General features: G+C 42.1%; 1 protein-coding gene across 2 annotated transcripts in view; it reads left to right on the plus strand.

Moving 5' to 3' along the window:
- Nucleotides 1–15,041, plus strand: part of Pde4dip (phosphodiesterase 4D interacting protein) — a 64,170-nt gene that overhangs the window by 17,712 nt on the left and 31,417 nt on the right. For both annotated transcript variants that reach the window (XM_013018290.1, XM_013018292.1), the window contains exons 13-18: nt 989–1,080; nt 1,211–1,327; nt 1,554–1,691; nt 2,543–2,655; nt 3,846–3,973; nt 13,943–14,031. In XM_013018290.1, the coding sequence (XP_012873744.1) occupies nt 989–1,080; nt 1,211–1,327; nt 1,554–1,691; nt 2,543–2,655; nt 3,846–3,973; nt 13,943–14,031 (677 nt within the window). The remainder of the gene's footprint in view (nt 1–988; nt 1,081–1,210; nt 1,328–1,553; nt 1,692–2,542; nt 2,656–3,845; nt 3,974–13,942; nt 14,032–15,041) is intronic.

Here is a 15,041-nt window from a genome sequence, read left to right on the forward strand (position 1 = left end):
ATGTCAGCTACTCTGGAGGCGGAGGATCACAATTAAAAGCCAGCCTGGACTCATCTCCAATTAACTAGCAAAAAAGCCAGAAGTGGACTATGGCTCTAGTTGGTAGAATGCTAACCTTGAGCAAAAAAAGCTCAGGGACAGCTCACAGGCCCTGAGTTCAAGCCCCAGGACTAGCATGTGCACATACACAATACTCATTGAAACAGTTCAAAAATCAAGTTTATAAAAAGGTATACTTAGAGGTCCTATCTACTTTCCTTTCTCCCTTGTTTTTGTTCACGGTTACCCCCCCATGTGTTTTTTTTTTTTTGGCAAAAATAAGCAGATGAATCTAAGTGTGTGTGTATACATACATACATATATATATATATATATATATATATATATATGTAATATATTTCTCCTTTTCCTGTTTATGCCTTTTTTTATTTTACTTGTTTTATTTAGTGTATCCTTGAAATCACTCCATTCCATTTATGTTCCTCATTCTTTCCTATAGCTGTATAGAATCCATTGTGTGCTTGCATTGAGAGCTATCCCACTTTCTTTTTTTTTGGGGGGGGGTCCAGTCGTGGGGCCTGAACTCTGGGCCTGGGCACTGTCCCTCAGCTCTTCAGCTCAAGGCTAGCACTCTACCACTTGAGCCACAGTGCCACTTTCTGCTTTTTTTTTTCCTGCTTATGTGGTGCTGAGGAAGCGAACCCAGGGTCTCATGCATGAGGCAAGCATGCAAGGCAAGCACTCTTCCACTGAGCCACCTTCCCAGCCCAGCTGTCCCACTTTCCTTTAGAGCATGTAGGTTAATTGAAGCATTTTGCAATTATAAATAACGCTACAAAATAATGCCTGTGTACATATATGTACATACATGCATACATATATACATACATATATATATATATATATATATTCAGTGTTATGAGTTTCTCAGAATTGAGGCAGTGGAGATCCATCATTGTTAGTGATTAGAAGTGTGCATTTCTTTTAGGAGACTTGGACACAGTTACAGGGCTGGAGAAGGAACTGAGTAATGCCAAGGAGGAACTTGAACTCATGGCTAAAAAAGAGAGAGAGAGTCAGGTAAGTTTTCTCATCAAGATTCATTAGCTAATTGTGGTACGGTTTGGAAAAGCCTTTGCCTCCAGTTCAACTGGAAGTATGCCCCACACTGCTGTCTCCTCTCTGACCTCAGTATTTCTCTCCTTCACAGATGGAGCTTTCTGCTTTACAGTCGATGATGGCTGTACAGGAGGAAGAGCTGCAGGTGCAGGCTGCTGATCTGGAGTCCCTGACAAGGAACATTCAGATAAAAGAGGATCTCATAAAGGTCTCGTGAAACTGTGTGATGTCCACTGGAAGTGGGTGTGGCTCAGCATGCCTGGCAGGCATCTTTGAACGAAATATATGAATCTATGAGTCCCTTGGCCAGAGAACTCAGTGTTTCACTGGAACATAAAACAGACTGCGTTAAGGGCCTTTGTTCCCTTGAGCCTCTGTTAAATAGTCTCTTCATGTTATTTTTATCTCTTTACTTATTTTTATACTACTTCCAGGACCTGCAAATGCAACTAGTAGATCCTGAAGACATACCAGCTATGGAACGCCTCACCCAAGAAGTCTTAATTCTTCGGGAAAAGGTGGCTTCAGTAGAATCCCAGGGTCAAGAAATTTCAGGAAACCGAAGACAACAAGTGAGTTATGGGAATGTAAACTTTTTGTGTGTGGGTGTGCTTAACTTGAGGCTTAGGTGTTGTTCCTTTGCCTTTTCACTCAAGGCTGGCACTCTACCACTTGAGCCATACCTCTACTTCCATAAATGCTTTCTATTTTTACTTGGGGTAAGCAGTACAGGCACTGCCAGGTTCAACCTCTGGTGGAAAGGTCAGTGGATGACATTTTGTAGAAAATCTGTGCTCTGCAGTTTCTTCACACAGTCAGCAGCCATTGATGCCCCCCCTTTGGATGTTTGAAGTTATAAAAGGAGTTGCAGTTCTTTACAAATGCAATCTGTTGGGACCAGGAGTGTGGCTCAAGTGTTAGATCGCCTGCCTAGCAAGCATGAGGTCCTGAGTTCAATCCTCAGTACTACCAAAAAAAAAAAAAAACCCACCCTGAAACCCCACAAACACCACCTCATACAGAAGTCACCCCACAACGGAATCTTCTCATCTGCCCTCGTTTGGCCATATTCAGACCTCTCACAGTTACAAAGAAAAAGAGAAGCCAAGTTCTGGTGGCTCACACCTATAACCCTAGCTCCTCAGTAGGGTGAGATCATGGTTTGAAGTCAGCCCAGGCAGACAAATTTCAGAGACTTCTATCTCCAGCAAAAAAACTGGAAGTGAAGGCATGGCTCAAGGAGGTCACTAGCCGTGAGCAAAGTTGAGAGTGGGAGGAGGCCCTGAGTTCAAGCCTCAGGGCAAGCAGAATATTACTACTACTACTACTACTACTACTACTACTATTAATATTAATACTTTAAACCCAACTTTATGCCTCACTTGGTTGTTTGCATGTCATGACTTCTCCTTTCTTTCCTCAGTTGCTGCTCATGCTGGAAGGACTAGTAGATGAACGGAGTCGACTTAATGAGGCCTTACAGGCTGAGAGACAGCTCTATAGCAGTCTGGTGAAATTCCATGCCCATCCCGAGAAGTAAGAAAGACTATTGCTCTTTTGTTTTGCTGTTATTCTTCTTTCTTAAGTGTCATTGCTTATAGTACTACTTCATCATCAGCCTTAGTGTGTAAGCATTATGTCAGGGAACAGTGTGCATTTCCCAGTGGTTGCAAAGAGAAGGCAGCTGTACATCTAAAGAGATCATTCCTATCCTTTGTGTCCGTGTCCTGTTCAAGGCTGCAGAGGGCATTTATACTCAATATCACTGAGCATCATTGAAAAACAATATATTCATTCTGATGGCTGTGATCACCCCAGAATCACTAAACCATCATGATGAATATGTTTTCCTATACCTCAATTCTTTTTTTTAAATTAATTAATTTTATTTATTTTTGTCGGTCATGGGGCTTGAACTCTGGGCCTGGGCACTGTCCCTGTGCTCTTCAGCTCAAGGTGAGCGCTCTACCGCTTGAGCCACAGCGCCACTTCCTATCTCTTAATTCTTATACCTCTTAATTGATCGTGTGTGTTATATCTTTCTTGTTCATTTTATATTATACTTCCTTCATTTTTTTCGCATTTTGCTTTTCCTCTTCTGTTTTTCTCTCTCACACAATTTTTTTTTAACCTGTATTATTTGCTATCTTAGGGTTTTGGAAAGAAAAACTTTTCTTTCTACCTCAGAGAAATGAAAGTAGAGTAAAAATAGGATAGGACCACTTGCTTATGTTGCCTTTTAAAGAACCTCTGGATCATTATTCTTGGTGAACTAGATTTCTTTCCACAGTGTCATGCATTTGGGAAACACGAGAAAGCAGATTGCCTTCACTAGCAATCCTATCTGGCTCAGACTTGTTTTAGTTTACATTTAATTTTTCCTGGGCTTAAGTTTTTCAGGCACTAAAGTTTATCATCACATAATGAAACTGCTCTTTTGTTAGCTATAGAAGTATAAGGTCATCCAGGAGCTATAACTTTATGCATGATCAGCCCAGAATCTAGTATAAAGGGGCAAGCTTTAAAGAAAAGAGCAGAGCCTGGTAATCTATCAGCAATGAACACAAGTCTCAATGGAGAATGCATTCATTTGCTATGTCCTGGAAACAACTACTTCAGAAAAATCTCATGGCCCAGAGTGCTGCTGATGGCTCTTTGTATTCACATGTAGACACCTTACAGTTGATGGCTAACCTGTTTTCCTTCCGTATGGCATGTTCAATCAGCTCTGAGAGAGACCGAACTCTGCAGGTGGAACTGGAAGGGGCCCAGGTGTTACGTAGTCGACTAGAAGAAGTTCTTGGAAGAAGCCTGGAGCGTTTGAGCAGGCTGGAGACCCTGGCCGCCATTGGAGGTGGGGAACTGGAAAGTGTGCGAGTTCGTCCCAAGCATGCCTTCTGAGCACTGGCGGGTCAGACTGCTGCCCCGGATGGAAAGCCTTGTTTACACTAACCAGAATTAAATGGTGACTTACTAATGGTAGAACTGGTGCAAGTAACATCAACTTCAAATGAAGCTCACTTTAGCCTACCTGTATCTCACTGTGCATCTTTCTCTCTCTCTCTCTCTCAGTTGAGTGGTGGAGGTTGTAGTGTGTACTTTGCACATTTCAAATCATTCAGCTTTAGTTTTCCCATGCATATCAATTCTTTGCCCTAGCCTTTCCTCATCCCTCCATCCCTCCTATGGGCCAATAAAGTTTATCCCTCCCCCCATTCAGTCATATGTTCCATATCATGTCATAATTAATGCATGTGTGTGTATTATTTTTGCCATTCAATCAACTGCTCTTTGAGAGCCCTTCTTAATCAACTAAAAGAATAAAGAAAACATTTCAAGTTAAGAGAGAGAAAGATTGAGAATCTCTAAGAATGACTTTGCAAAAGTGATAGCCTTTTCTTAAGATAATCAAAACCGGGAGAGTACCAAGTTAAAGAGCTGGAGATAGATTATTAAGTGCTTTTCTATATTACTTCAGAACAGATGAAATTAGATTGGTGCACATTAAATTTCATTAATGTTTTTTTTCTTTTTTGATCCCTTGAACTCGGGCCTCACATTCTGTTTGGCTTTTTTCTTCAAGCCTGGTACTTTACCATTTGAGCCATAGTTCCACCTCTGGCTTTTTCCTGGCTAGTTGGAGATAAGAATCTCTCAGATTTTTCTGTCTGGGGCTGGCTTTGAACCTCAATCCTCAGAACTCAGCCTTGTAAGTAGGTAGGATTACTGGTGTGAATCACTAGTTTCCAACTTCCTTAGGTTTATTTAACCAAGATCATGCTATTTATCAGAACATGACTTCAAGAGAGGTCTTCCTCAGTCAGAATTCTCTATATATGAAGACAGTTTTCTATGTAATATTTTCCTTTAAAACAAGTGTTTTGTCAAATACTTCATATAGGCAGAGAAGAGTATTCCCAGTAGTGGGACTTAAACTCAGCGTTACCCTCTCATTTGGCTTACTTCACTCAAGGATGGTGCTCTACCACTTGAGCCACAGTTCCATGTCTGGCTTTTTGCTGGTTAGTTGGAGAAAAGAATCTGTCAGATTTGTCTGCCTGGGCTGGCTTCCAATGGTATCTCAGTAGGTATGCCCCTACAACTTGTGTATTTCTATTTTGTGGTGGTACAAAGTGAAGTCCTTTATTTTCCATTAGTGTGGATGCATTCTTTCATGTGAAAATATGTCATAGGCCTTAGGCTTTTAAGTACTTGAATAGTTTAGAATATAATTCACTGATCTGTATCCATTCCAGCCATGGCTAAGTTTAGAAAGGACATTGGGGAGCAGATTTTTGATATCTTCAATGTTAAGCGGATGAAAAGTAACCAAGATTTTCTAGGTTCAGCATCATGAGATTGTTATTTCTGTGGATAATAAGTTCCCTAGATTAGAAACTAAGATTTCAGTTACTTTAGACATGGTGTTAAGGAAACTAGTATTCTAGCTTTCTAGCATGGAGTGTGGGGTGGGGGAGGAAGGATGGGGGGAATAATAACTTTTCTTTTTGCTTCTGTTTTTTGCATGATACCTGGTTTCTTCACATTCAGGTATTGACATGTCTTATATCAAATTCTAAACAGGTTTATTAGCTATAGCCATGTCTATAATAGAATCTCCACTAAACTACTGGATAGGGAGAAAATATTCTATTGGAAAAATACCCCAGAATAATCGTATTAAGTAATTTTCGGGGACTGATAGCCAAAAGCCCTTTGATGCTTTATACCATTCCAGTCTTTTTTTTTCTTTTTCATGTGGTACTAAGGATTGAACCCAGGGCTACCATTTGAGTCACAGCTTCCCAGCTCTTTTGACTTTGTTTTTTGAGATAGCGTCTCACATTTTTCCCAAACTGGGCTCAGTCTTGTGATCTTCCAGCCTCTGCCTCTCTAGTAACTGGAATTATAGGCTTGAGCTACCGTACCCAGCTCCATTCAACTTCTAATAGTGTTTAGGAGGGGACAAAGGAGTAACACAAGGGAGAAATGATAGGAAGTGAACTATCTTAGTCTTTTTATTTTAGAGAGACCTTTTCCTGTGCAAAACTTAACTTCTCCCAAGTAGAGTTAAGGAAACTGATGAAATTGAGCTGTAGAAATGTCAGCCCATCAAACACTAGTCTGTTGTAGCAGGGCATTTAGGAAATGCCTTTCTTTAATTTTACTAATAGACCAAGGAAACTTTCTTAAAGTCTTCTGTTAAGTGTGACTATTAAATCATTCTTGAGTTCTAGTGATTATAGTATTTTGCATTATTAATTACTGCTTCTGACAATGTATAATAGGAGTAGATTGATGGAAGGATAAATTAAGAATGCTATCATAAATGTGGCTAAAATCGGGTACTAATTTTCTGGTCTTTTGTGTGTGTATGTTTATGTGTCAGTGTGCCAATACTGGGGTTTGAACTCCGGGCCTCATGCTCTCCTTTGACTTCTTTACTCAGAGCTGGTAATCTACCACTTGAGCCATACCTCCACATGTGGCTTTTTGCTAGTTAATTGGAGGTAAGAGTCTCTTGGACTCTTTGCCAGGGATGGCATTGAACTGGGATCCTCAGATCTCAGCCTTCTGAATAGCTAGGCTTACAGGTGAGAGCCTCTGGCACCCAGCAAGAATCAAAGAAACCTTAACCTGAATAGGATCCAAGCCACAAGAAGTATTTTCTCAGAAGGTTCTTTAGTACGTTCAGCTCACATGTTTATACATGAGTGACCTCTGTGAAAGATAATGCATGAAAGCTCTGTTTGTATGTTTGTATTCATCATCTAGCACAGAGGTGGGAATGTTATTTTCTGCAAAGGGCCATTTGGTCATTTATAAATCATTTGAAGGTCATACAGAGTTAGCAATACAGGTAGGACACAGGCAGCCAAGGAGAAGCACACATGTCTATCCCATCATTTATCAAATAATTTTGTAGCCTTGTATAGCCTGCAGGCTGGGCGGTCTCCACTCCTGATTTACTATGTAGGAAGTTGGGCTCATTGCTTCAAAACTTCAAGGGGTTGATTTGAACTCTCTCTGCTTTGACCCTTGAGTTGGATCTGGAATCTTCTGATTAGTGAAAGGAACAGTTCACAGTGCAGCAAAAATTGTTCCTTCTTTGAGTTTCCTTGAGCTGTCTTATAACAACTCTAGTCTTCTTGTTTTCCTTGAGCTAGTGTTAGAAAACCCTTATTTCCCATTGTTTGGATAAAATCATTGGTTTCTGATTTCATGGAATTTTATATGAAGTCATAGAATCTTTGCCTATAAAATTGTGGGAAAAATATTGTGGAAAAACTCAAGTTGTCTCTTCCATAGGATCCTGGGTTGTATTTGGCAGGTTCATCGCTAATGTCTTCCAGGCAAACTTGACAAACTCCCTATGAAATTAGGAAAAAATTATTAGTTACACACTTAAAGTCTGTGAGTCTTAGTGTTTTTTTGGAGTATGGATTTAAACAACTCCCTTATCATTTGTAGAGATAGCTAGATTAAGACATGATTTTTATGTAGTCTGAGTGTTTACAGAAGGTAAGTTCTCAATTTTTTTCCTGTGTAAGCACATGAGTCAGGATGAATTTTCTGAACAAAAATTGGCATTATTTGCTTCCAACAGAGAGGGGATTTTGGAAGGGAAAGACAAAACCATAGAACTGAAAGGACTAATTTTGCCCAATTTTAAATAAGAATAAGGTTATAAAGTAATGTACTTGTTATTTTTGTATGATTTCCTTTGTTGTTGTTGTTATTGTTGTTGTTATTTGAGGTCAAATTCCAGAAATAAAAACCTTTATTAGTATACTGTCTTCCTCTTGCTACAGTTGGAAGGATAAAATATAAAGTTCAGCAATATCAGAACATGACTTGTCTACAGAATACAAGGAGTCAGATTGCTAGGTACATGAACCAACTTAGCTTTCTTATTTCCCAGAAGAACTTCTACTAGGGTAGCAAATCCTTGTAGCTTTGCTCTTAATATAGAGCATGGATGTACAGTGTTGCTTTCCCCCCCCTTTGTTCTTATGCCAGAACTGGAGCTTGAATTTAGGGCCTTGTGTTCTTGCTTGGCTTTTTCCACTGAAGTCACCAATTTTTTTTCTGGTTAATTGGAGATATGAATCTCAGATTTGTCTGCCTAGCTTTGAACTGGGATCCTCAGCTCTCAGCTTCCTGAGTAGCTGGGATTACAGGTGTGAGCCATCAGTGCCTGGCATAGTGCTGCTAAAAAAAAAAAAAAAGCCCTAAAGTAGGGACTTTTCAATCTATGAACTTTAGAGAACATGTATACATGCAAGTATGTTTTATAAATCATGAATTTCTATGTGCATGAAATACGATTCCTTTGATAATAAAAATGGATTTAAGCTGGGCACCAGTGGCTCACACCTGTAATCCTAGCTACTTAGGAGGCTGAGATCTGAGGATCCTGGTTCAAAGCCAGCCCAAGCAGGAAAGTCTGTGAGACTCTTATTTCCAATTAACCACCAGAGAACCAGAAGTGGCATTGTGGCACAAGTGGTAGAGCACTCGTCTTGAGCTGAAGAGCTGAGGGACAGCACCCAGGTCCAGAGTTCAAGCCCCACAATTGACCAAAAAAAAAAAAAAAGGATTTACTCACTTTTATCACTTAAAATTCGGTGGGCTGTTGGGAAAAAGTGATTTATGACAACTTGAGATGAAGAAAGAAGCAACAGTAAATGGCCAGAGAGCTGGCATTAAATTATTTTCAGGACTTTACACCAATAAGCTGTATCATTCCCCTAAAGTTTATTATTTTTTTATAGAACTGTGCCATGAAACTGTTAATATTTGTCCTGAAGTGAGGAGTATGCTTTTTGATATGTAACTTAGAATTTCAGCTACTTTGATTAAGACACAAAAGAATTGTTACTGATCTAATAAAAGTATCAAAGGCTAACCAAACTATTTGGTTTCATTCTTAAAAAATTGCAAAGAAATAGAGAAAGCTCATACCTTCTTTTTCTTTTCCTTTATAGGAAAATCAATCTATTGATCATTATACTAAAATTTCAAGTCAGAGTCAGTATCTGTGGAATAAGCAGTTACTTAACTAAAGGAAGGAAGAAGCAGCCTGAATTTTACTCCTCACAAAAGAGGCAAACAGCATTGTACTTTCCAGAGAAAAATTGACAGGGGCCATTTTTTCCTTAAAATCCTTTCTTGTTCTCTGCTGAAGGAGAGTGGTAGAAAAGAATTGAGCATCACTTGCTATGGTGGGTGCTCCGTCCTTTGAATGTTCCCACAAAAGCCCCTCACTTCTTTTTCAGCAAGAGACCCTAAGCAAAGAGTCTTTGCCATTACAGAACAATCACACCTGTGGCATATTTTCTATCTCCCAGGACAATCTGAATTTATACATCCTGCTCAGTTTGAAAATAGGCGATTCAGTTATTAAATAACCACTCTTTTTTGAAAGTAGGAACTCAAAACATCTATTGAAGCCAGGTGCCAGTGTCTTAGCCTATAATCCTAGTTACTTAGGAGGCTGAGATCTGAAGAGATCATGGTTCTAACCCAGCCCATGCAGAAAAGTCTGTGAGACTTATCTCCAATTAACCAGCTAAAAGCTAGAACTGGAGGTGTAGCTTAAGTGGTAGAATGTCAGCCTTGAGTGGAACATGCCATGGGGCAGCACCTAGACCCTGAGTTCAATCCCTAGTACCAGCACACACACACACACACATGCACACGCACGAGCGCACACACACACACACACTAGTAACATAAGACTACTATGTTCTAAGTGACTGTGGGGAAAATATTAGTTCTTTCCTCTTGTTTTCGTCAAGATGGCATAATGGACAAGTAATAATGACTGTAGAAAATAACTCCTACCTCACTCAATTTTGGCTCATTATTAGTAATTAGTATTTTTTAAATGATACTTCATAGATTTTTTCCTTATAAAGCTTATTCAGGGGTATGGAGTTGTTAGGTGAAGTTATAATTGAATGATCATGAATCCTGTTCTATGGTACTTTTTCAGAAGACCAGGGGCTACCGGCAGCCGTATGCTTTTCCAGTTGTCCTAAAACTCAGGAAGAGCAAAATGCACTATTTCAAGCCTCTTGCTGAGGTAAACGGGTTCAGGAGTGAGCCCCAATGTGACAGGTAGAATCTATCAGATCGTCCAGTAATTAACATCAGGTCTCCATCTGCCCCTGTTGACTGCATTTGGTGTCTGTGGCCTTGAGCTTTGTCAGCCTCCAATGTTCAGCACAAGGACTGCTTTAGTTCATCCCCAGCGGTAACAGGAAGACGGTGATATTGCTCAAGGCTAAGACTTAAGGAGAACACTGCACCCAGCCGTGTTCCAAGTACTTCAAAATCAGCAAAGCCTTTGACCTTCAAAACTGCATGGAGCGGATAACACCCTGATAACATTACAAATTCTAATAAATGAGGACTCTGAGTTGCAGAAAGGTCATGGCATGCCTGAAGTCACATACCCAGTGCTAAAGCAGAATTCAAATGGGTAATAGGACTGCAGAGCCTAGGTTCTTAATCATTATGCCATCTTTAGTATTCGTACAGAGAAGCCAGGTGCTGGTGGCTTATGTCTGTAATCCTAGCAACTCAACAAGGATCCCAGCTCGAAGCTAGCCCAGGCAGAAAAGTCAGTGAGACGCTTATCTTCAGTTATGCAACAAAAAGCTGGAAGTGGGTATGTGGCTTCAGTGGAAGAGCACCAGCCTGGAGGGAAAAAATGTTACAGAGCAGCACCCAGGCCCTAATCTGAAGCCCCAGTACTGGCACAAAAAGGAAAAAAGTAGAAGGGGGGGGGAAGGAAAACCCCAGTGTAGCAGAGTTGGAACAGATGGGCATCCTTCAATCGTTTCTGTTTAATTCCTAATGAACTTAGAGACAAGGTAGCCTGACTCAGTAAATTAAAGGTGGAATGTCACATAGGAAAGCAATGTGGCTCAGAAAGGCCCACAAAGAAAGGTAAGTGGAGGTCATTGGGCGCCAGAAGCTCACTCCTGTAACCCTAGCTACTCAGGAGGCTGAGATCAAAGTCAGTCCAGGCAGAAAAGTCCATGAGACTCCAATTAACCAGCAAAAAGCCAGAAGTGGAGTTGTGGCTCAAGTGGTAGAGAGCTAGCCTTGAACAAAAAAAGCTCAGAGACAGCGCCCAGACCCTGAATTCAAGCCCCAGCACCAAAAAAGAAAAGGTAAGTAACAATCCTGCCTGGAACCTAGCATAGGCTTAAGTGTGAGCTACACAGCCCACGGAGAATGATCTAGAGATAAGCATTTAACGGCAGTGTTGAGCTCTCTCTACCCACAGACATATTCTATAGCCCCCATGTCCCAAAAGAAAATGATATGACAAGTGTTTTCTTAGGCTCATTTTCTTTGCAGGAAAAAAAAATCAAAGGTTATGATGTTTGCTGTTGTAATGGGAAAGATTTTTTCAAAGCAAGCAAAAGATATGGATGTTGTCAGGGGAGTTAGCATACTAGCTTCAGAGTTTGCAAAGCAGCCAGAGCTTAAGAAATACATGAACCCTCCTTCGCAAGGTCTTGCATGGGATCCTGCATTGGTCTGAAGTTAGTACAGCCTTCAAGGGAAGATAGGAGAACTTCAGCTGTCGTGGCTGCATGCTCCCTACTTCCTGCTGCTGAGATCAGACCAGAGCCCCTGCAGACCCTCTGGCATGAGCTTGAAGATGCCAAGAGATGGAATGCAGACCTGAGCTGTCCCCATTCTGCTCATCAGTAGCATGAGGAACAACAGCCTTGCCTGGAAGAGGTGACAGGAACACTGGCAGCAAATGCTTCCTATCTGTGGAGAGACTCAGGCACCTGAGCAGACGCAGGTTCTTTGGTGTTGGAAGAAGATCGCAGTCTGAGCTGTAATGAGCAGGAGCTGAATGGCCCCTACGAGTCCACATGCTAGACTTCCTGACACACGATACAGCTCGTGGCAGGACCGCTGTGCAGCCTTTCCCTTCGCTTTCCAAACCTTTTGGAGGCCCAGGATATCCAGAGGTCAGGAGAGGGATTTGAACTGTCATTGCTGAGGGCAGGATCAGAAGTAGAGCTTGAGACTGTCTGACTTGGGCAGGCTCTGTAAGCTCCAGCATGTGTCACAGTGCACAATCCTTGTGTATGCTGTGGAGGAAAAACAAAACACCGGTAATGTGGGTTACAGTGCTTGATCTAGAATCATATGGATTGGCTTTTATTCTAACCAAGTTAAAAAGGAAATATCCTCTATTTTTGTGTAATATATTAGCCCCTAACCAAATGTGACTCAATATACACAGATTTCAATAAGGTAAAAATAAGCAAATTCATTTCCTCAGTCATACTAGCCATATTTCAAAGGCATAATAGAGCCACGAATGGCAGGGATTTGGACAGTGCAGCCACAACACTGCTATCATCAAAGACAGTTCTATAACCAGGCACTGGTGGCTCATGCTTATAATCCTAGCTGCTCAGGAGACTAAGGTCTGAGGGTTAAGATTCAAAGCCAGCCTGGGCAGGAAAGTCTGTGAAACTCTTTATCTCTAATTAACCACCAAAAAAGCCAGATTAGAATTGTGGCTCAAGTGGTAGAGTACCAGCCTTAAGCAAAAAGCTAAGCCCAGGCCCTGAGTTCAAGCCCCACTGCTAGTACACACAAAGTCTCTTAGCCATCCCTGCCCTACACCTTTGCCCAAATGCTAAGGGCATCTACTTGTTCCTTAGAGCAGATGGTACAGGTCAAGACTCTGGGGTGACTGCATCCTCCTTTGGGGAATGACAGAATGGATTAAACCTTGTTTGTACAAAGCAATTCAAGAAACTCTGCAGGCAAAGGATGCTGGCACTAAGCAGAGTTTGAGAGATGGAGAGGAGAGAAGGTTATAGGAAAGAATTAGGATACCATGGAACCATTCTGTGCCTCAGATCCTGACCAGACCTTAACTTCTTTCTATAACACACAGGCCTCCCAGAGAAGAGATTCTCAGATATACTGCCTCTGTATAGTGAGAGCTAAAGAGATGCCCAGTCACTAGAAATAGAGACTAAAGAAAGGTTTGTTAAGAAGAGAAAGTTGTGCCAGGACCAGTATCTCGCAACTGTGAGCCTACTACTCAGGAGGCTGAGTTCTGAAGATCATGGTTCCAAGCCAGCCTGAGCAGGAAAGTCTGTGAGACTCTTATCTCCAATTAACCACTAAAATACCAGGAACAGAACTATGGCTTACATGGTAGAGCGGCAATCCTGAGTGAAAAAGCTAAGGGACAGTGCTTGGGCCCTGAGTTCAAGCCCCAGTTTTGGGGCGCGCACGCACGCGTGCGCACACACACACACACACATGAAAATTGTTACATGACCAGGATAAGGGGATAATTTTGGCTATGTTGAAGTAGGTGAGAGAAAGCCAGGCATTGGTGGCTCACATCTGTAATCCTAACTGGTCAGGAGACTGCGATTTAAGGATAAAGGTTTGAAGCCAGACAAAGCAGATAGAGACTGGGCAAAAAGCCCAAAATAGAGGTGTGGCTCAGATGTCTGAGTGCCAGCCTTGAGCAACAAAAGCCAAGCAAGAGCATGAGGCCCTAAGTTCAAGGTCCAGTACTGGCACACACAGGAGCATCCCCTTGGATGGTTTGTGAGGTGTGGGTGTGGCTTGTTGTGTGGATGTTTGCCTTCAGAACCAGCTCGTTTTGAGTGTTAGGAAGGAAGTACCACTGGTGCAGGGGCCATGCATGCAAGGAAAGAGAAATCAGAGGAGGACGGCACAGGGTCATTTTCCCTGCTGCTGCTGGAAGCCATCAGGGAAGGGAATCACCTTTCTCTTGTGGCCTTGCTTGCAGGAGCAGCTGCAGGGGATGACACGGAGGATGCCAGCACTGAGTTCACGGACAGTATCGAGGAGGAAGCTGCCCACAACAGCCACCAGCAAGTAAGTCCGGGTCAGTTCCCGGGGCTGCTAGGGTGAAAGGCACACAGCCTCCCGGGGTCTGAGGGTCACCTGTGGCCTTGGTGCATCTGCCTCGAGAAGACATCTTTTCTAGAAACCACTTCCCAGTCTGCTTCCCTTCCTCTCTGAGCTCCGCAAACATATGCACACCCTTTTTCTCTGTCCACTTCCCCCCCTCTTTGGTTTTGTTTGTTTGTTTATTTATTTATTTGGGTGCTGGTTCTTACTGGGGCGTGAGCTTGGGGCCAGGCACTTTCCCTTAGCTTTATAAGTGCTCAAAGCTGGCACTTTACCAATTGAGCCACCCCTCCATTTCTGGTTTTTCTTGAGATGAGAGGTTTACAGACTTTCCTGCTGGGATCCTCAAATCTCAGCTTCCTGAGTAGCTGGGATTATAGAGGTGAGCCACCATGCCCAGTCACTCCACTCTTTTGTTCTAGCTACTTCAGTGACTGTAGCTGTAGCTTCAGAAGATTTTTTTAAATCATAAGGCAATGGATTTGTCCCCTCTTGGGCTTTGATAACTGAAACATATCACATAAGACATAGAGACACCAAAAGAGCATGGGGGAAGGTGGCAGGGCCTGGGACCTGCGCGAACAGTACTCACTGAGAAACTCCAAAGCATCGGAACTGTTAAATCTCATGAAACAGAAGAGCATTTTGCTGTGCAAACACCCCATATCATCATAAAGTTCGTGACCAGCTGGTGGCACTTCAACAGCAAACTGCTACCTTGAGCATCAGAATTTTGGTATCCAAGGCCCAAACGCTTCATGTTTGCCATGGAAGAAGCTGTAACACACCCCTTCTCAAACCCAGGAATGGATGTCCTGGACTTCAGAGATTATGTCACCAACAGTGATCCTACTGCATCCATTGACACACTTACATGTCTCCCCAGGGCCAGTGACATTTAACAAACACGTCCCCTAAAGGGACCATGTCGGTGACTCTTCTTAAGTTTTGCGGATTTTGTTGGTTTTCATTTT

Source organism: Dipodomys ordii, unplaced genomic scaffold, assembly GCF_000151885.1.
Source record: "Dipodomys ordii isolate 6190 unplaced genomic scaffold, Dord_2.0 Scaffold39, whole genome shotgun sequence".
NCBI lineage: Eukaryota > Metazoa > Chordata > Mammalia > Rodentia > Heteromyidae > Dipodomys > Dipodomys ordii.